Genomic DNA, 21,623 nt, shown 5'->3' on the forward strand with positions numbered 1-21,623 from the left:
CTGAGATTGAGTTTTTGCATGTCTCTTGCTCTCCCAGCTGGCCCTATTGGTACCGTGAATGTTCTGAGAGTTTAGCTGCTGCCAATATGGCACAGTCCTCCAGGCATGTGTGTCAGTGTCAGGATTGTCTGTGTTGAAGAGTGTGTGTGTGTGTGTTTGTGTGTGGCATCTGTGCATATGATGGAATGGTAGGATGGCACATTATCATGCCTGCAGTGCACAGAATAGCACACTACACGCACACACACACACACACACGGGGCTCAAGGTCAACCTAGTTTGTTTATTTCTGTCTTGCTATCACTCTTTTTGCTTCCATTTTCTTTTTCTTTTTTGGTGGATAGACTTTAACATGTTTAATCATGTATGAGGGGTCGTGGAATGTCTGTGAAGTGACATACTGTTATCTGGTGATTGATGTGTTGGTCAGCCTCTGTTGGTGCAGTTTGAATTGGCCTTTACTTTGCTTCACGTTGGCTTATGAATAGCCTGCAAAGCAGCGGGCCATACATATATCAATAACACGTTACAGATAAACACTGAAGGACTATTACAAAACTCACAGCAAGGTTTGTGCATAATAATGTCCCTCGATTTGTCCTTTATTGAGATGGCATTGCACTGCCTTCAGTTGTTGGCACCCAGTGACTTAGATTTGCCCCAAGGAATCTTTTGATCCCTAGTTTTGTCATCATGTTGTGTCACAGTGCCTGAAGAAGGATATTTTTGGTTGGTTCAAATGGTTGTTGTGGTGTGTTGAAAGAGGCCAGAGGGGGATTTAAGGCAAGGTGGCTCAAACTCAAAGTGACATTATACCAATGTGTCTAGAAACACATTCTGTCATCCACATAGTCTCACACATGCCTTCTTTGTATAAGACAAGCACACATACACCAACAGACTGTCAAGACACTGTCAAGACACTATGTTTAAAGAACATCTTAATAGAGAGTAGGAGGATAACCTACACAAAACCATGTTCTCCATAGCAGGGGTCTCATGATCAAATTATCTGGGGCTAACTGGCTTGGTGGTGTTCTCTATTGGAGCTGGTTTAACAGATAAACAAATACAAGTGTTTCAACAATTATATATTTTAAATATATATAAGTAATAGCACAGTTGTACACTTTACACATGGACTCATGCAGTGCTTAGTTTGTAAATGAATAATTGCTGGGTCCAAAACAACGATTAAATAGGAACTGTGACCGACACTACCTTACAACTTCAGTTTTCCCAGAACATAAAATGACATCACTAAACAGTGGTAGCACAACTAAATAAGAGCATCATTTACAAGTTTCTGCATGGCCCTAACTTAGTATATTACTCTGTCACGTATATAGCTACGTTGAGACCAAATATCATTCAGTTGATCAGTGATATTCTCTTACCTATGACGATGTTGCCTCTTCTACTACATTGATTTCTGACAGATCTAACTCCTGTTGCTTGTGTCTCCCGCTGTCCTGATTAGTATTAGCAGAATTGTCCAGGGGTACAGTTCCATCTTCTCTGGATCTCTTTTGATTGTAAACACCATAAATTTTACTTGCACATATGAAAATTGAAAATATGCATGTCTTTTTGACATTTAGGCAATATTAATTTCAACTAAGAAAGCTGATTGGTAAAAATATATATGTTGAGGGCCAAATAGCAAAACATAACCTCCAAATACATCTGCATAAACCCTGTTTTGCTCTCTCAAGTGTGCACAAGCACTGTCACCATGTAATGCATTTGTTAATGTCGGATCACAAAAATCCAAAATCAGACATTTTCTGGAACAGGATCTAGCTCAGTTACTGAAGTCATATCTTACTAATTTTTAGCATGTCATCTGTCAGGATCCGGAAGTAAAAATACCATTAATTTTCTCCAAATGGATTTTTAATGATGACTTACAAATCTTTAAAGACAGGTCATTCTGTGAGCTCAGAGATTGCTAATTGATGATATGCTTTTGTTGAAGCCGTTAGTCTGTATTATTAGGGCCCGAGCACTGATGGTGTGAGGACCCTATTGTAATTGCTCAGTCAATTATTCTTCCTCCGAAATGAATTGCATTTTTGAGGGCTGAAACATGCTAGAAAACTCATGAAACTTTGCACAGAATTGTGAAAATTTACATCTGATATGGGTTTCAGAATTAGGTGTGTCAAAATGGCGCAATAACGCCACCTACAGAATTTCAATTAAGTGCCCTTTGCGCTGTGTTTCACGTACAAGTATGAAATTTGGTAGACACATGTAACAGCCCAATACCTACAAAAAGTACCTTGGTGCAAAATCTAAAAACCCAACAGGAAGTGAGATATTTTGAATTTTCTCTGCAAAATTTTAGTAGTTTTGTATCAAAACCAGGCTATCCATTTTATACAGTAATATTGATTATACTATTGATGATACTGGTGTGAACGTTTATACCTGTTTAAAGAGGGGAATATCATGAATGAAACTTACAACAACAGTTGCTTAAATATTGTGTAGTTGCCTAAAGGGCATTTTATACAGTTTACACAGCAAGCATGGGATCTTGGCCTTCTACCATTTCATACAGAAGAACTGCATTCAATGCTATAGGAACTAAAAATGATACCTGCTTTCAATTTTAAGTAAAAATTAAGCCAATTACCCCGAAGCAACACCTACAGTCCAACCAATGTTAAAGGGGACCCATTATGCCCCTTTTTACAAGATGCCCCTTTTCTCAGCTATCCCCAAAATGTGTCTGAAAGTTTTAGTTTAGAATACCTCACAGATCACAGATACAAAAAAACACAAAATTCACAAACGCATTCGGTTATTTCTGTGAACATAAACAGCAAAAATCGCATGTGTATATTGGATCTGTGGCGCATTCCCTTCAAAAATAAAACTAATCCACTGCATCTTCATCGGCTCAGATGTTGGAAGTGAATACTGTTATGTTCACTCTTACATCCAACAGCAAAACCCCTCAATTGCTTACCAAACATTCTTGTCGCTACAGCTGCTTCGGCGTCGAGACAATGGCACAATGGCAGACAGTGTATAAACTGGCTCAGGGCAGGGTCTATGCTAATACAGCAGAATCCATCAACAGTCGTGGACGGGAAAAAGTGATGTCACTTTGTACAGAATCTGCAAACGGCTTTTTCTGAGACACTGCTTATGATTAATGAGGATTTAAAGAAAAAAAAAAGGAGTGGATTTTTATCATTATAGGGTGGTTGTGTACACACACAGCCAACATGTTGTTAACACCATGTAAAAGTGAATTTTGCAAAATAGGTCCCCTTTAATACTGCTATAATTGGCTATAATCACGGATACCTTACCAATCAAGTCACCTTTATTTATATAGTGCTTTATACAATATAGTGGGTGTCATGAACTGCTCCGAGACATGAAGGTTGAGGATCCAAATGCAGAAGTTTATTGAGGGTAATCCAAAAACATAATCCAAAAGACAGGCAATGGGTCATAAACACAAAGAAAACAGTTCAAACAATAGCAGGGCACAGGAAAACAAGCACAAAAGGTAAATCCAAGAGACCCGCAAACAGGATCAAAAACCAGCAATCAGAAATATAGTGCAGATACAAACAAGACTTCGCAATGAGTGAATGAACAGACAGGGTTTAAATAGGAAGGGTTAACAAGAGGATGAGACACAGGTGTAATCAGGCATAATGTGTCCAGGCAATGTAGCCCATGGTGAGATAACCAAGATGGAATGAGTGCCCTCTAGTGGGAATCAAGGGCACTCCAGCTGGTGATCATGACAGTGGGTGTGGCAAGACTATAAACGTGCATCTTTTTTATCATTTTCTAGATACAATCGAACATTGCCCAACACCCCTGTACACAGTTATTGCACACATACCATTTCCTGCATATAACTTAGTTGTCTTATGTCAGTTATCTCAAACATGCATTCTGCATGATCTTTTTGTTGTTTGACTTATGTTGAAAATGCAAACTGACGTGGCTAAAGTGGAATGTGTGGTGATTTTGTTCAAATGCTTAACTGTGCCCTGTGGGGGTGGAGAGGTCCTGCATTTTTTTTCATTACGTATGCTGATTTCACTGATGGAACCTGAACAATCTGCTGATGCACAGGGCAGAATGAGCTTTTTCCTCTGTGCTGCAGTTTTTTTCCATAGAAACTCATTTCCAGCTGTGTTAAAATAAATCAAAACCTCAACACTGTTTTGGAGACTTGATGTGCAAAAGAAAGGTGTATTCCCAGCTTAACGCTAATGTTCTTCTTCTAGCCCTCCCTGGTCTCAGTGCATGTGTCTGTTTGTAGTGTCAAACATGTGGATCACAGCAGGATGTTGTGGAAGAGCACAGATGATCATGCAAATGTGTGATCTAAATGACAAGGATTTGTCCCTGTATGCAAATTACACGTATTGTGGTGATTTGTTGCTGAGAAGAGAATTGGAAAGAGGTGTTGTTATATAAAAGCTGATGGTTTTACATCAGAACACGTCCTTCTAATTCTCAGCACACATTTGAATCGGATTGCTTTTGTGGTACTAACTAAACAAACAAAAAAAAAACGTTTCTGAAACTATATTCAATTTGAGTTGTTTTCATTTTCATAACAGATTTCACCTTTTTTTTAAACACACCATCATATAAAGATTTGTATTTAATTATAATGGGAAAAAAATTGTTTTGAACAGTTTAGTCCCCCTTTTTTTAATCTATGCATTGTATTGGAGAGATACATAGCATCTTATGTCAACCAACATCATGCAAATGAAGCGATCCAGTGTCTCTAGAAAAGAAAAAAGAAAGTGGCATTACACTAAATTGAATGAGCTTTGGAAATGAAATGATTTAGATTTTGCAGTTGGTAACAATAGGTAAACCTTTCTGTGAATCTTGGACACTGACCAAGTGCTGCCTGTATAACCACACTAACGTACACACATTGTCATGTCTGTGTATGTGTGTAGGATGGAGAGAGGTGTGTGAAATAAAGAACATATGCCAGTACAGTAGGGGATTTGTGTTTTCTCTTCCTCTTCTCCAAGAGCTCAGAGGCTGAGCCAGTAAATGCTACCCAGTCAAACATGTTTTCTTGTCCCATTGGCTGAGGTACAGAGAGAGAGAAGAAAAAAACCTAAGTCAATTATGCTGAGCTCCTCTTACTTTAAAGCTCTGATGTATTTAAAATCTGACTCTCTGAGATTTACATTAGTTTTTACTCTCTGTGAGTATTTACAGCTTGTTCATTTTACAGTGAAAGTAATTGTAACCCTTTAACACAAGGGATTTGCTCCTGTGAACATATACTTTCAGTTTAATAGTCTGAGGACATAAGTGGTTCCACAACTGTTACATACTATGTTCTTGGACAGTTGGACAGATTGTTTTCTGGAATTACTTTCAATTTGTGTTGATTTTCAGTCAAACTAACAGATTTAACCGTTTTTCTTTTTGATGAATAAAGGGCACATCAAAACTGCCTTAGAAACCATGCCTTTATTCTTTTGAAATAAAAAAGAGGGGCATTTGAAATGCCATCAACGTATAGTTGTTTTTGTTGTACCCTTTTCCCACACCTGTTTTAAATGAAGGAAATCCATCATGTAAATATCAATTCATTTTTTTTTTTTTTTATTAACCTAATCACAAAGCATTTCAATATTTATTGTGTGAATACACAACTTACTATGTCCCTCAGTTTTGCCTCTAGTGCTGCCTGAATTAGGAAAAGTATCAGGAACCAGGAAAAGTACTAAAACGTGGAAACAGGCATTTTTAATCATCCTAAAGTCAAATGGTTTTTTGAATGGGTTTTTGGTTAAATGCATGAATTAATTTTTGTGATTAACACAAGCTCAAGATATTTGCAATTTTGTTCTATGACATAAATTATATCAGTAATGTATACTCATTTTTTCATGTGGCTAAACTGAACTACAAAAATTGTCATGATATTAACGTCCTCAAGGCGAACAAGAAAACTCATCTACTCACTAGTCCACTTTTACAGCCATGTTGTTTACACTCACACCCTTGCAAAACTAACTCAAACTTTCCAGCTTGTAGATTTTAAATACAGCTTGATAGAATTGTCAGAAGCTTAGTGGTGGTGATGTTGCAGTTGAAGTCATGCAACTGTGGTGTAATTCATTAAAGTAACTTTAGCTTTTTACTTACACCAATTATTTAGGCTTTATTATTCATAAAAGTTGTTCATTTGTGAAGATTGTGAAAAAAATCCAATTGGCTTTTTGTCAAGGGAACCAGGATGATGCTAACTTACAGGATACATCATCACTGCTTGGATACTGAATCGCATGCTTAGCATGAAATTTGAGACTTATGGAAAAATCAAGGTAAATATTACTTTTTTTATTTTAACTTTTTTAATCTAGCAATAATATTGCGAAATTATGCAAAAAGTAGCAAAGTAAATATTCTTTGTGTAATACGTAGGCCTGTCAAATTTAACACATTAATTCTATGATTAATCCTTTTCAGTTTAACACGTTAAAAATATTTATTTAAATATTTATTCCGGCATCCGAAAACATAAAAAAGTCAAAATGCCCATTTTTGGCAAGTATCCTTGTAAGCACAGTCTTAAATGTGTTAAAAGTCTTAAATGATTGTAAAAAGTCTTAAAGGGTTAGTTCACCCAAAAATAAAAAATAATGTCATTAATTACTCGCCTTCATGTTCGTTCTACACCCGAAAGACCTTCGTTCATCTTCAGAACACAAATGAAGGTGTTTTTGATGAAATCCATTGGCTCAGTGAGGCCTTCTATTGCCAGCAAGTTAATTTACACTTTCAGTGCCCAGAAAGGTACTAAAAACATATTTAAAACAGTTCATATGAGTACAGTGGTTCTACTTTAAAATTATAAAATGACAAGAATACTTTTTGTGCGCCAAAAAAAAAAACCCAAAACAAAATAACGACTTTTAAGGAATATCTAGTGATAGGCGATTTCAAAACACTGCTTCGAATCTTTTGCTTAGATTCAGTGGTTTGGAGCACCAAAGTCATGTGATTTCAGCAGTTTAGCAGTTTGACACGTGATCCGAATCACTGATTCAAACCAAAAGATTCGAAGCAGTGTTTTGAAAACGGCCATCACTAGATATTGTTGAAAAGTCGTTATTTGTTTTTTGGTGCACAAAAAGTATTCTCGTCGCTTTATAATATTAAGGTTGAACCACTGTACTCACATGAACTGTTTTAAATATGTTTTTAGCACCTTTCTGGGCATTTGCAAGTGTAAATTAACTTGCTGGCAAAGAGGCCTCACTGAGCCACTGGATTTCATCAAAAATATCTTAATTTTTGTTCCAAAGATGAATGAAGGACTTACGGATGTAGAACGACATGAGGGTGAGTAGTTAATGACATTATTTTCATTTTTGGGTGAACTAACCCTTTAAATAAATGTAAAGAGTGTCAGATCCATGTCAGATTCGCCACGTCTTAAAGTGACAGCAGCCTAATATACCTGTTGCAGTCTGTCATTATTGTTAATCACAGAACAAAAGAAAAAGAGAAAATTACTCCCTGCTAAAAGTTAGCTTTAATAAAGACTAATCTATATTTAATTTATACATATACAATTTATAGTTTATGTGGATTTTAAGTTCACTTAAATAAGAAGTAGTTATATTTTTTAAGGCCCATTAAATGTTAACAATTATAGCTTTCAATTATAGAACTTAGCAAAAAGGTGCCATTAAATGCATATTTAAAATATATATAGGCTTCCTAATGATGTCTCTCTCGGGCATTAGGCTCGTCATTTTTAGCATCTTTTATTCTCTTGATGTGACAGATTCATTATTGCATCTTCTATTTAGAGGATCAGTCATGTCAATTGTGATGATGAAAAACCTAATTATTTACACACCCTCATCTTGTCTTATATCACATGAAATCATATAAGCAGAAGGCTTTTCCTGTCCAGTTTTTCATGTTATGTCCATCAGTGACAGCAACAGCCATAGCAGAAGTCAGTGTTCTCCACACAGTGTTGTGGTTATGCTCAGTCATTTCCATTACCACACTTCTCTCTTTCCAGTCCTGCTTGGCCAAGGTTTCTGCCTTGCTGCAATATCCTTTCATTGACACAGGTTTCCTTTTAGTGAGATGAGAGGCCACTGGTTTCATCATGATCTTTAAATTTGGGTGTTTTACAAGCTTTTATTAGATTAGTATGTTTCTACCTGGAGTCCTGGCATGCAATGTTTGTTGCGTGATCTGCACTTGCAAACTGTGGAAGTCTGGCTCAAATAGGTACATTGGCAGCTTGTCATCATGGCAGTCTGCCACATTCGCCTGGACAGAATGATGTCATATCCTGAGTATGCTATTCGCTGACCAATGTTTTTAAAGAGACAGAATGTATGTTGTTTGTATTAATCGTTGTAACTAAGTACACAATGTCCAAAATATGAGCACACTCTTGTTAAATGATAGAATAACCTGTTTTCTCCTTAGCTGAACTGGAATGATGATTGTTTCACTGCTCATTGATTTATGCAGCTTTTAATTAAAATGAGCAGTTTTCTGTTTTTTTTTTTTTTTGCATTGCAGATGCATTGCGTAGAAAGTAAAGCAGATGTTATTGCAGTGCTTCTTTTGCCTGTTTATCATGCTACTTTATCCCTAAGTGGCTGGGATTTCTGTTTTGAAGCTGTGAAGATTTATGGATGCACTATCATCTAGCTGCTCAGTATAAACATGCAAACAGACTTTTAACCCGGGAGACATATCTGAAGAGTGATTGCACCCAGAAGCTCATTTTCTTCACTGATTAATGTGCAGATGAACTAACTGACAATCTCCATTTCTATTCAGAGCTCCATTCAAATCACCTTTGATGACAGTCTTCAGCTCCCAAGTTCTGCATCCATTGACCGTGTGACTTGCACCGACCAATCAGTGCGCAGCATGGTAAGCCCTTAGTTACTAAAACACTAAATAAAGGTTACTAATGTTTGTACAATCTAGTGGGCGATATAACCAAAATCTTCTTTCACGATAACAATATATATCTAATCAGTTGTTATAAATTGTTATATTTTTATGACATCAGACGATAGTCCAAAATCTGTATTGGTTGACAAATTCCACCAGTTAATCGTGTCTACCAGAATATTTCACACCCCTAAATTGGTGTATTGTTGGTTAAAATATTAAGCAGCACTACTGTTTTCAACAATGATAATAATAATAATAAATGTTTCTTGAGCACTAAATCAGCATATTAGAATGATTTCTGAAGGATCATGTGACACTGAAGACTGGAGTAATGATGCTGAAAATTCAGCTTTGCCATCACAGGAATAAAATTGCATTTTAAAATGTAATGAATTCGAAAAATTATTTGAAATTGTAATAATATTTTACAATATTATCGTTTTTACTGTATTTTTGATAAAACACATGTAGCATTAATGAGCATAAGAGACTTCTTTTTAAAAAACATAAAAAAATCTCATGACCCTAAACCTTTGAACAGTAGTGTATATAAATGTGTGTCTTCGTATTTATAATATGATTTGTCATATTTTATGGTGTGAATTTAGGACTAAATATGATTTATTAAGTTAAGATATTAAGATATTATTTTGTGTTGTGTGTGTGTGTATATATATTATATATTATATATTTATATTTATATATATATATTTATATATATATATATATATATATATATATATATATATATATATATATATATATATATATATATATATATATATATATATATATATATATATATATATATATATAAATTTCAAATAATTGAAACAATACATTTTTTTTATATCACATTACTGCATGCGCACACTGGGTCTCATTCATGAAACACGAGCAGAACGAATTTTTGTGTAAATGGTATGTAAAGTGGTTCTGGCGTAAATTTTCAGATTCATTAAAATGTTCGTATTTTCCAAATGTTAGTTGGTATGAAAGAAATCTACACCTGCTCCCAGCCACGCGTAAATAGTGCGTTTAACATCCGAACGTTTTGCTCATTAATGAGACTGCATTTTAATTCACCTTAATAAGGTACATTACACAGCATTTTGAAAAAAATATTATATATAGTAATTACATACGTTTTTTCTTTTTACTTTTATTGTGAGAGCCAGTAATAGCATCTGCAAACGGAGCACTTTAATCAAATAATTAATTGATTCAATAGGGCTGGGCAAACTAATGGCCCCAAATGGCCAAAATCCTTTTTTTGGTGTCATAATATGATGCCCATATATAGTTGTCAGTCGGATTTAATGGGCGGGATTTATGGTAATTGAGAATGAGCGTGCACGCGCGTGCCATTTACGACTGATTGGAATTCATTAACACACACACACATTTCACTATCACTTCTGACGTTTAAGAAGTATTTGTGAATCAGGAGAAGAGTTTTCGGGAAGGTCTGTTACGCGCAAATCACTCGCATATTTACTCGTATATTTATGAATGTTTCATGAATGAGACCCATAGTTATTGTATCAAAAATGACTTTTAGGCATATTTAATATATTTGGATTGACACCACCCTTTATTTTGCATGTGAATGGATCCATTAAGAGAAACACTGAGAAGTACTTTAGCTCATTTGACAGATGCAAACCTCAGTTGTGTATGTTAGTAGATCAGCTCAAACAATTGTGTGCATGCTATAATTATAATTTTTATCAATATGTTTTTAAACACACAAACTCTTTAATCACGGTGAATGTGTCCATCCTGTCAAGTTGCATTCAGTATATATTTTGTCTGTCAAAGCGCTTGAGTATGTTTTTTGTGGCTATGTGTGTGTGTGTTTTAGAAGACACCATGATGTGTCCCCCTCAGTCATTATTTGTCAATCATTGCCTCGACCTCTTCCAGGTCCTGCAGTGCAATTGTTCGGTCAACACCGTAACGTTCCCCGTGACTGTCACTCAGCAGTCACCTGCAGCTGTTTCCATGGATACCTACCAGATCACGATGAAGCCCATGCAAGCCCAGGTAAAATACAAATGAAATGGATTTGCATCTGTAAGTTTGCATCAGTCTGCATAGCTGCACACTCAGCTTTCATTAGTCTGACGTCTCCTGCCACTGCTCAAATGAATGAGCTTCTCAGTTTGCCAATTTTTTTCCATCTCAATAGCTTAATGTAGATTGTGAGGTTTGGTGGCTATGAATATTGCATGCGATACTCATCTCAAACAAATGACGCCACTTGATGCGCAGTGGCACAGTTTAATGTTTCATCTCTGGGTGGTAAAAAATGGAGCAGCCATCGATGAATATATTATTTTTGCAAACTGAGTGTGAAATAGGAGTTAAAATGTTCTGTATGTGCTGCTGTAGTTGCAGGTCTGCCTCGAGGAAGTGGAGGAAGAGGGTCTCCTTGTGTCTTGGACTTTTTCCAAGCAACCTCATCTCTCTTTAACCGTAAAATCATGCCAAAGAGTCCAGAAAGAGGTAAAGGAGTCATTTTGGTCACATAGTTCATGTTCCTTTTAGCTTTTGATGTATTGCAATTTGTAAATGGTACAAAAAGAAACTACTTTTACAAGTATGCAAATAAACTGAAATCTTTGTTTTTGTCTTAAGGGCTCTGATATGGAGGTGGACAGTGATATGATTGCAGCGCTGGTGGAGGACACACTGTACACAACACACCCTGCCATGATCCTCAACCTAAGGGCCTGTGTATCAAGTCCTGCGGTAAAAATACTAGTATCGATTGCTATATCACACAGTAGGGGTTAGTGTGTGGTGAGCATTTGGAACTGTATTGAACACTGTGACAGATCCATGTGGATTTTGTATGTTTTGGTTGGGTGTGTTTGACGTATTACACGTAGGGATGTATGACATCCTTATCAGTACAAAACATACAAGACATGCAATTAAAGGTGCCCTCGAATGAAAAATGTAATTTATCTTGGCATAGATGAATAACAAGAGTTCAGTACATGGAAATGACTTACAGTGAGTCTCAAACTCCATTGTTTCCTCCTTCTTATATAAATCTCATTTGTTTAAAAGACCTCAGAAAAACAGGCGAATCTCAACACAACACCGACTGTTACGCCCCCAATATTTGCATATGCCAGCCCATGTTCCCAACATTATGAAAGGCATTAGACAAGGGCAGGCATTAACATCTGGATCTGTGCAGAGCTGAATCAAAAGACTAGGTTAGCAAGCAAGAACAACAGCGAGAAATGGCAGATGGAGCAATAATAACTGACATGATCCATGATATCATGATATTTTTAGTGCCATTTGTGAATTGTCTTTCTAAATGTTTCATTAGCATGTTGCTAATGTACTGTTAAATGTCGTTAAAGTTACCATCGTTTATTACTGTATTCACAGAGACAAGAGCCGTGCTATTTTCATTATTAAACACAATTGCAGTCTGTATGATGCATAAACACAACTTCATTCTTTATAAATCTCTTCAACAGTGTAGCATTAGCCGTTAGCCACGGAGCACAGCCTCAAACTCATTCAGAATCAGATGTAAACAATATAACAATATACAATACTCACATAATCTGACGCATGCATGACGAACACTTTGTAAAGATCCATTTGAGGGTTATGTTAGCTGTGTAAACTTTGTTTATGAACTGTTCAAGGCAAGCGCGAGAATTAAAGGGCCAGTAGCCCTGAATCGGCTCATTTATAATGATGCCCCAAAATAAGCAGTTAAAAAAATTAATTTAAAAAAATCGATGGGGTATTTTGAGCTGAAACTTCACGGACACATTCAGGGGACACCTTAGACTTATATTACATCTTTTTTAAAAAAGTTCTAGGGCACCTTTTAAAGTCAACAACAATGAGAAAGGAAAACTCAATAAAACGTAACTTTCATGTTCTAAAACATTTACATTCCCTATTGTTATAGTTTCCCAGGGAGAAGCAGATCGGTGGTCTGAACTCTCCATCTCAGAGCACGCCTGTACGGCGGATTTTGGTGCACCAACTCAAAGCAACCGATGTCAAGAAAGGTATAAAAATGTGATTGTTGAATTGACTAAACAGCACAAAGATCATTATTTTCAAATTTCTTAATTATGAAAATTCCTATTAAATTCTTAATTTTTGTTAGAACTAAGGATGTGTCATCATACTGCATATTTTCAAAATCAACTACTTGCCTGAATGGCTAGTGGAATAATTGGTCTTTAGTTTTATGTTTTACTTGACACCAGTCGGATGTGTTTCTTATGGGACTTCACATAACAAGAGTTTGCAAGATTTTTTAAAATAAGTCTCTTATGCAGCCTGCATTGATTTGATTAAAATACATTAAAACTGTGAAATATTTTTACAACTTAAAATCACTGTTTTCTATTTTAAAGGGATAGGTTGCCCTAAAATGAACATTAAGTCATCATTTACTCATCCTGGTGTTGTTCTAATGCAGTATGCCATTTTTTTCTGGACTACAAAAGGAGAAATTTTACTGATACCTTTTCAGGATTCTTTGAATAGAAAATTCAAAAGAACAGCATTTATTTAAAATTGAAATCTTTGTAACACTTTAAATGTCTTTTTGACCACAAACTTTTGGTATTGTGTATATATTGTGTGGTGTTTATATTTGGCAGAGTATATATGTATATTTGTATATGTATGTGTGTATAAAAAATAATATAATATATTTTTATATATATACTCCATAATATATATTAGTGCTGCAATGTTAACGCGTTAACACATGCAATCCATTTTTTCCAGTTTAACATGTTAAAAATATTTAACGCAATTAACATCCGTCATCCTTCGGCTAGCGTTACAATATATGATCACGCTTTTTTTTTTTTTTTTTTTTTTTTTAATGCATATGTTTTTAAACCATTCAAGCCTGCCAAAAGAGAATGTGCCATCTGTGAATGTCCTGTCACACACACAACGCACAGAAAGACACGCGCCAGAATCGAGTTCTCGGTCACGCTTGAACGAGTAGTCATACACACAATAATGCCCAAAATGTCAGTTTTGTCACTTATTCTCATTAGAGCAGCCGTGAATGAGTTAAATAAGGTCTTAAATGAAAGTAAAGAGTTGTGAGAAAGTGGGACGTATGTGAGATCCGCGTCATGTGCAGCAGCGGCAGTTCTTAAAGGGACAGCAACCACTAATGCCGTCTGTCATTGAAGATAATCAAAGAACAAAGGTAATTAAACTCACTGCTCTTGACTAAAGAACTAATTATTAAGAACTGATTAATCTATATTTAATTTAGGCTATAAATTATGACATTAACACATTAACTGTTTGGTAACTTTATTCAATTTCTGTATTTTACCTATCTGTTAGACAGGTAGGAAGGGCACAGGTAAATATTACATTTATTATGGGTTTATGTGAGGATTGTTCTAAGTTCACTTAAATTAAAAGTTGTTATATTTTTGAGGCCTAATAAATGTAAAAAAAAAAAAAATTGATAGCTTCCAATTACACTGTAATGCAATATAATTAATGTTTATAACTGGGGAAAAACTTCATTTTTCGCAGTATTAGTATCGGTGATACTGGCCTTCATTCATAAAAAGATGCCATTAAACAAGTATTTAAAATATACTGTGAAATTAACTGTGAAATTATCACATTATAAAATATATTAAAAACATATAAAAACGTGTTTTTAATTGCAATTTAATCGCGATTAATCACAGAAAATGTGATTAAATGTGAGTTTTTTTTAATCGATTGACAGCACTAATTAATAATATAATATAATATAATATAATATAATATAATATAATATATTACTAGACAGATAGACAGAACTGTAGATTTGAGCAGTTTATGGTGAAGGTTATTTTTTTCTTAAGTGATTTCTTTTCCAGGATGTCAGACTCATCTAGGAGAGCTTTGTTGTGTGCTGAGTCTGGACACTCCTTCCATTGAACGAAGAACCGGCTTCCTTACTCCTTCCCCCAGTCCTGGAGCAGCCCTGCACTGGACTGACGACTTTACACTGTAAGCACACTTAGATATAGATCAACATAAAGACTGAAACTAAATGGATAGAGTGAAATGAAAGCTTCAGAGTGGGGTGTCAGCATGTTTGACAATTAGGAAATGTTACAAGGAAATGTTTCTTATAATGTCATGTTCTATTAGACAAGGTCATTTTTGTTCTTACAAGTACTTTTTAATTTAACTCTTGTGCTGCAGAACTAGACTGATAATCCAATGGGATTTTCAAACACCTTACATTCAAAGGTCAACTTCACCATTTCCGTTTTACACAAAGGAGAGTTTTCATCAAAGTCTGTTTTATAATGGCAGCCCTACTGTCATGAATGAAGGTGTCAAGCTGTGAGCAGCTCCTCCAATTGCTCTGTGAATTTATGCAGCCAACTCCCAAAGAAACAAAGAGCTATTTAGCACATTTAATTACAGCCATCCCCAAAACATCACTATTTCCTGTGATACCAATTACCAGAATGGCCGATTTAATTCTCATAGCCAGCGTACAGATTACTGCTGTGGGGCCAAAGGGGATATTTAGTCTACCACAATACTGATAGTATACAGCTATTTCATAACATATAAAATCCAGTTACAACTGCCAAAAGACAATTCATTCTGTTAATAATACAGATATATCACTCCATCTACTATATTCAGTATTACAAAAATGCAAGTTTTGTGTGTGTGCATCTTTATTTACTTGTGATAAATCTAAGCATGTTGTTATATATTAGGGATGTAGGACCAGAAACCAAAGAACTCAAAGTAAGACTTGTGGAGAAAAACAGTAAAGGAGAACGTGAGTCACTTTTCAGTGCCTATCATCAATATTTTACCCAAGATTATCTATTGATATCAGCTGGTCTGATGAATGAAAAAAGACTGATATTTTCCATTCTGACTGTTTTTGTATTCATTGCATGATATACTGTGAGGTGTTTTTTTAATTCACTTGACAAATGATTTGGTTTCTTTTTCCTGGCTGACAGAGTTTCTGCCTGGTCGTGCTTCCTTACCACTGGATCTCTCTAAAAGAATTCCTAATGGACAACACAAACTGTCCATCGCTCCGGGTCATGGTCTGGCTCCAACTGCTATCGTAACATTAGAGGTGAGGGCAACTTGAAGTGGAATTCAGATTGATTTTTTTTATTTTATACAGACTATCTTTCAAAAGTTTGTTAAATGGTTTTGAAGGAAGTCACTCACCAAGGCTGCATTTATTTGATCAAAATATAGTAAAAAAAAAGTAATATTGTGAAATATGATTACAATAAAAAAATAAGTATTTTAAAAAGTAATTTATTTTTGTGACGGCAAAGCTGAATTTTCAGCATCCATTACTCCAGTCTTTAGTGTTACATGATCCTTCAGAAATCATTCTAATACACTGATTTGGTGCTCAAGAAACAATTCTTATGTTTATCACTGTTCAACAGTTGTGTTGCTTAATATTTTTATTTAAACATTGATACATTTTTTAGGATTCATGATGAATAGACAGTTCAAAAGAACAGCAATAAATAAATAATACATCTTTTATAACATTATAAATGTCTTTTCTGTCACTTTTCATCAATTTAATATGCCTTGCTGAACAAAAAATAATTTATTTTGAAATAATTATCCCTATTTACCCCAATAGATAGATAGATAGATAGATTTTATCAGTACATAATTGCCATCTGTAAAGTATACATATGGATAGCATGATTTAGCATGATAACACAGTGTTTGGAGTGTCAGTGTTACTGATTAAGGCTTCCACCAGTCTTGTGTTCACTTTTCTGAACACACTGATAAGTCCCTGTTCCAAATGTCAATGTGAATTATTTAAAAGAAAACATATCTTATTACAGTGGTCTGCCTTGTGAACTGAACGCTCACCTTGTCTCTGATTAACTTGATAACTGGGTTATTTCTTTATTTAACCTAGTACTTTAATTCACACTTTACTTGTTACACACATGATCTTAGGTACACATTAACAATACTTAAACACTCTGTATATATCCATTGTGTTTGTGAACATATAAGCAAAGTAAAGCTCAAAAATGTCATGAATTGGTCGTTGTTTATAGACATCTGTGGCTGTACTAACCCTAATACTGTAGTAGTTACATATATCTTTTAAAAACGATTGTTTAATCTAATGATCTAATGTTTCTGCATCCATAGCTGTTGTATTTGGAGTCCAGTGATTTGCGCGCATGTAAGAACGCGACTCCTATGCGGTCCTCAATCACTCCCTCGAAGAAGGTGGACGTGGACCGCACCATCATGCCCGATGGCACCATCGTCACCACAGTAACTACCATCCAGTCACGTCTAAAACTGGACCGCAAACTAGGTAAAGGCCACTTTACTCCAAAACACTAAGAACACATGCCATTCTGTCTGCATCATCCAGTACCACAGAAGTGACTTGGCAATTTCACCCTATCTTGTTTCCTTCTCTGTAACTGCAGGAGACTCTCCGTCTAGTTCTCCCTCAAAGGTGGAGGTGACTGAAAAGACTCCCAGCGTGCTCACAAACAGCACCAGCACCAGTGCCAGTCCTACCCCCAGCAGTGAGCTTCACATTAAAATGAGCATTTTAAGATAATTCACACTACCTTTCAAATGTTAATTGACTTTTTTTTTAAAAGAAATTAGTCCTTTTATTCATCAAGGACACATTAAATTAGATTAAAAGTGACAGTAAAAACATAATGTTACAAAAGTTTTCTATTTCAAATTGTTGCTGTTCTTTGAACTTTCTATTTCTCAAAGAATCTGAACAAGTTCAAGTTTTTATCCAATAATAAAAATATCAAAGCAGCACAACTGTTTTCAACATTGATTATCATAATATTATTTCTTGAGCAGCAAATCAGCTTATTAGAATGATTTCTGAAGGATCATGTGACACTGAAGACTGGAGTAATTGCTCCTGAAAATTCAGCTTTGCCATCACAGGAATAAATTACATTTTAAAAAATATTACAATAGAAAACAGTAGTTTTAAATCTTAAAAATATTTCTCAATATTATCATTATTACTGTATTTTTGATCAAATAAATCCAGACTTGTTGAATAAGCAACGCCTTTCAAAAACATTTATTAATCCAAACTTTTGAAAGATAATGTACATCTTTATTATCACGTATTTAATTGTGTATTAAATTATCAGTTACAAGTTCACAAAATAAAGTAACACACTTTATTCTAAACACATTTTATATATTATAATACTTTATGTGCATGTTATTTATTGTTATATTATTATTTTTGCAGTGTCATTTGAACAAAACTAGGGGCAAGTTTGTGATCCTGTTGTGTTTGTGTCTGTGTGCTATTCCCAAGCAGAAGGCACCCTCCCCAATGGGCTGGATCCCGTAGCAGAAACGGCCATTCGGCAGCTGACCGAGTCGGCCAGTAAGGTACCCAAGAAGACGCCTACTAAACGCAGCACTCTCATCATATCTGGGGTCTCAAAGGTAGGTCTGAACATTGGTAAAAAGACATTTCTAATCAGTGTCATAAAAACATCTTGGTTACAATGAGGCTAGCGTCTAGGGAAACAATCATGAGAACAGTCTCTTCTCCCAGGGTAATGTTTGTTTAGTCTTCTCTTTCCTTCACATAATGTTGATGTAACACTCATCAGGACACCTTTTGACTAGGATTTAATTGTGACTACTGTAACCTCTATTCTGTTATAACACTGAAAAATTACATTTAACTAAGGTTAACTTCCTTTTAAACATTGTAATCTATAAGTTCGTAAATCTAAATGTCATGTCAAGCTCAGTCGTCTCATATCACATCTCATATTTCATCAGAACATACCGGCCCTCGCCTGGCTGTCGAACAGTTTGAAGTTTCAAATTCACTGTCTGAACAAACAGGGTTCACAGAAAGGCTGACAGAAGAGCCGCTTTTCCAAACACACTGCTGAGATGTTGTCTTCCCCAGCTGTGCCTGCAGGACATGTACATGAGGAACACTATGTTAAAACTAATTTTCTGTCCTTCCCACAGGTCCCCATTACTGAGGATGACTCAGCCTTATCAGTTGGCTATGCTGCAGCCATGGACGCAGCCCTACAGGGGGCGCATTCTCCCAGCGGACCCCCGAACCACCAAGGAGCATCCGCGCATCAGGAAGCAGACGAGACCACACCGTCTGACGCGTCAGAGCGACCGTCCGTGGATGACGTGGAGTCAGAGACGGGATCGACCGGAGCGCTGGAGACTCGTAGTCTCAAAGACCACAAAGGTGTGAATTTCTCTGTAATGTCTTTTCCTTTGATGTATTTATTGTGAAATTCATTTAGAATTTATTAGCACTTTTCACAATGCATATTGTTCAAAGCAGCTGTACAGAAAATGCTCAGTGTTATAATTTAGAAAGTATTTAGTTATCAGCCAGAGATGTGTATGTCAAAGTAATGTCCACATGGCAGTAATATACACCTATAATACAATACATAATGTAGTTAATTAACATCATGTATTCAGTTAGAAGGATAGTTCTCCCAAAAATGAAAATTTTGTCATCATTTACTCTCATGTTGTTCCAAACCCATCTTGTTCATCTTTAAATCACAAATTTTGGATATTTTTAAAGGTGCCATCGAACGTTTTTTTACAAGATGTAATATAAGTCTAAGGTGTCCCCTGAATGTATCTGTGAAGTTTCAGCTCAAAATACCCCATAGATTTTTTTTAATTAATTTTTTTTTGTATTTTGTTTTTATTTTGGGGCATCATTAAATATGAGCTGATTTGTGCTGCTGCCCCTTTAATTCTCGTGCTCCACGCCCACGGAGCTCGCGCTTGCCTTGAACAGTGCATAAACAAAGTTTACACAGCTAATATAACCCTCAAATGGATCTTTACAACATGTTCGTCATGCATGCGTCAGATTATGTGAGTATTGTACACTGTTATATTGTTTACATTTGATTCTGAATGAATTTGAGGCTGTGCTCCATGGCTAAAGCTTACAATAAAAACACTGTTGGAGAGATTTATAAAGAATGAAGTTGTGTTTGTGCATTATACAGACTGCAAGTTTAAAAATGAAAATAGCGACTGCTCTTGTCTCTGTGAATACAGTAATAAACGATGGTAACTTTAACCACATTTAACAGTACATTAGCAACATGCTAACAAAATATTTAGAAAGACAATTCACAAATATCACTAAAAATATCATGATATCATGGATCATGTCAGTTATTATTGCTCCATCTGCCATTTTTCGCTATTGTTCTTGCTTGCTTACCTAGTCTGATGATTCACCTGTGCAGATCCAGACGTTACTGGCTGCCCTTGTGTAATGCCTTTCATAATGTTGGGAACATGGGCTGGCATATGCAAATATTGGGGGCGTACATATTAATGATCCCGACTGTTACGTAACATAGATTCGCCTGTTCTTCGGAGGTCTTTTAAACAAATGAGATTTATATAAGAAGGAGGAAACAATGGAGTTTGAGACTCACTGTATGTCATTTCCATGTACTGAACTCCTGTTATTCAACTATGCCAAGATAAATTCAATATTTAATTCGAGGGCTCCTTTAATATAATATTGAGAGATTTTTGTCCGTCTACTGAAGTCTTTTCACTCAAAATCCTGATGCTTGAAACATTTATAAAATAAATCCATATGAATCAAGCGGTTTAATCCAAGTCTTCTGAAGAGACATGATCGCTTTATATTATGAACAGATTTAATTTAGGCTTTAATTCACAGATCTCCTTATGCACATTTTGAAGCATCAGAGTTTAGGGTTAATAGACTTTCAGTGGACAGACAGAAATTAATTAAACATATTTAATTTCATAAAAAATATCTCTGTGTTTTGAAGATGAACAAAAGTCTTATGGGTGAGTAACTGATGACAGAATCTTCTTTTTTAAGTGAACCTTCCCTTTAAGCAGACACAACGAACATGTTAGGCAGCAGTTACAATTTGTGCTCATAGAGTAGTGCAGGGATGACGTCAAAACCCGGAAGACTAATTAATTTGCCACTGCTTCCCTTGAGATTTTCATAAATTGCACGCACTCACACCCCAAATATTCTTATCTAGTTACTTATTAGAAATGGCTTCAAAATTATCATTTTTGAAATGGGTGTGTGTAATTTATGCTGTAGAGCAAAACGATCAAGTATCAAATTATGTTTACCACAGACCTTATTTCACTCATGGCAAAAAGCCATAGGAAAATCTTGAGGGAACCAGTGGCGAATTAGTCTTAAAGGGACAATTCACCCAAAAATGAAAATTCTGTCATTAATTAATCACCCTCAAGTCGTTCCACCCCCGTAAGACTTTTGTTCATCTTTGGTACACAAATGAAGATCTTTTCTATGAAATCGGACAGCTTTCTGTCCCTCCATAGACAGCGACGCAACTGACACTTTGATGCCTCAAAAAGTTTAAAAAAAGTTCATAAAAAGATCATAAAACTAATCCATAATCATTGAGTGTTTAGTCCAATTTTTCTGAAGAAACACGATCATTTTATATGATGAACAGCTTGAATTTAGGCTTTTATTCACATAAACTTTCATCAACTCACTCATCAGTTGTGGTAAACGGAAGCTCGATCATGTTTGCTTGATATGTGAG

General features: G+C 35.5%; 1 protein-coding gene across 4 annotated transcripts in view; it reads left to right on the forward strand.

Annotated features, from left to right (window-relative positions):
* Positions 1-21,623, forward strand: part of c2cd2l (c2cd2 like) — a 36,678-nt gene that overhangs the window by 12,546 nt on the left and 2,509 nt on the right. Inside the window, exons 3-14 of one of the 4 annotated variants that reach the window (XM_067407649.1) lie at positions 8,842-8,937; positions 10,891-11,010; positions 11,359-11,472; positions 11,605-11,718; positions 12,914-13,016; positions 14,850-14,997; positions 15,729-15,793; positions 15,984-16,105; positions 17,173-17,344; positions 17,463-17,564; positions 18,341-18,474; positions 19,018-19,255. In XM_067407649.1, coding sequence (XP_067263750.1) covers positions 8,842-8,937; positions 10,891-11,010; positions 11,359-11,472; positions 11,605-11,718; positions 12,914-13,016; positions 14,850-14,997; positions 15,729-15,793; positions 15,984-16,105; positions 17,173-17,344; positions 17,463-17,564; positions 18,341-18,474; positions 19,018-19,255 — 1,528 coding nt within the window. The remainder of the gene's footprint in view (positions 1-8,841; positions 8,938-10,890; positions 11,011-11,358; positions 11,473-11,604; positions 11,719-12,913; positions 13,017-14,849; positions 14,998-15,728; positions 15,794-15,983; positions 16,106-17,172; positions 17,345-17,462; positions 17,565-18,340; positions 18,475-19,017; positions 19,256-21,623) is intronic. The other 3 variants (XM_067407650.1, XM_067407652.1, XM_067407653.1) reach the window with 3 other exon arrangements.

This window comes from Chanodichthys erythropterus, chromosome 13, assembly GCF_024489055.1.
Source record: "Chanodichthys erythropterus isolate Z2021 chromosome 13, ASM2448905v1, whole genome shotgun sequence".
Lineage (NCBI taxonomy): Eukaryota > Metazoa > Chordata > Actinopteri > Cypriniformes > Xenocyprididae > Chanodichthys > Chanodichthys erythropterus.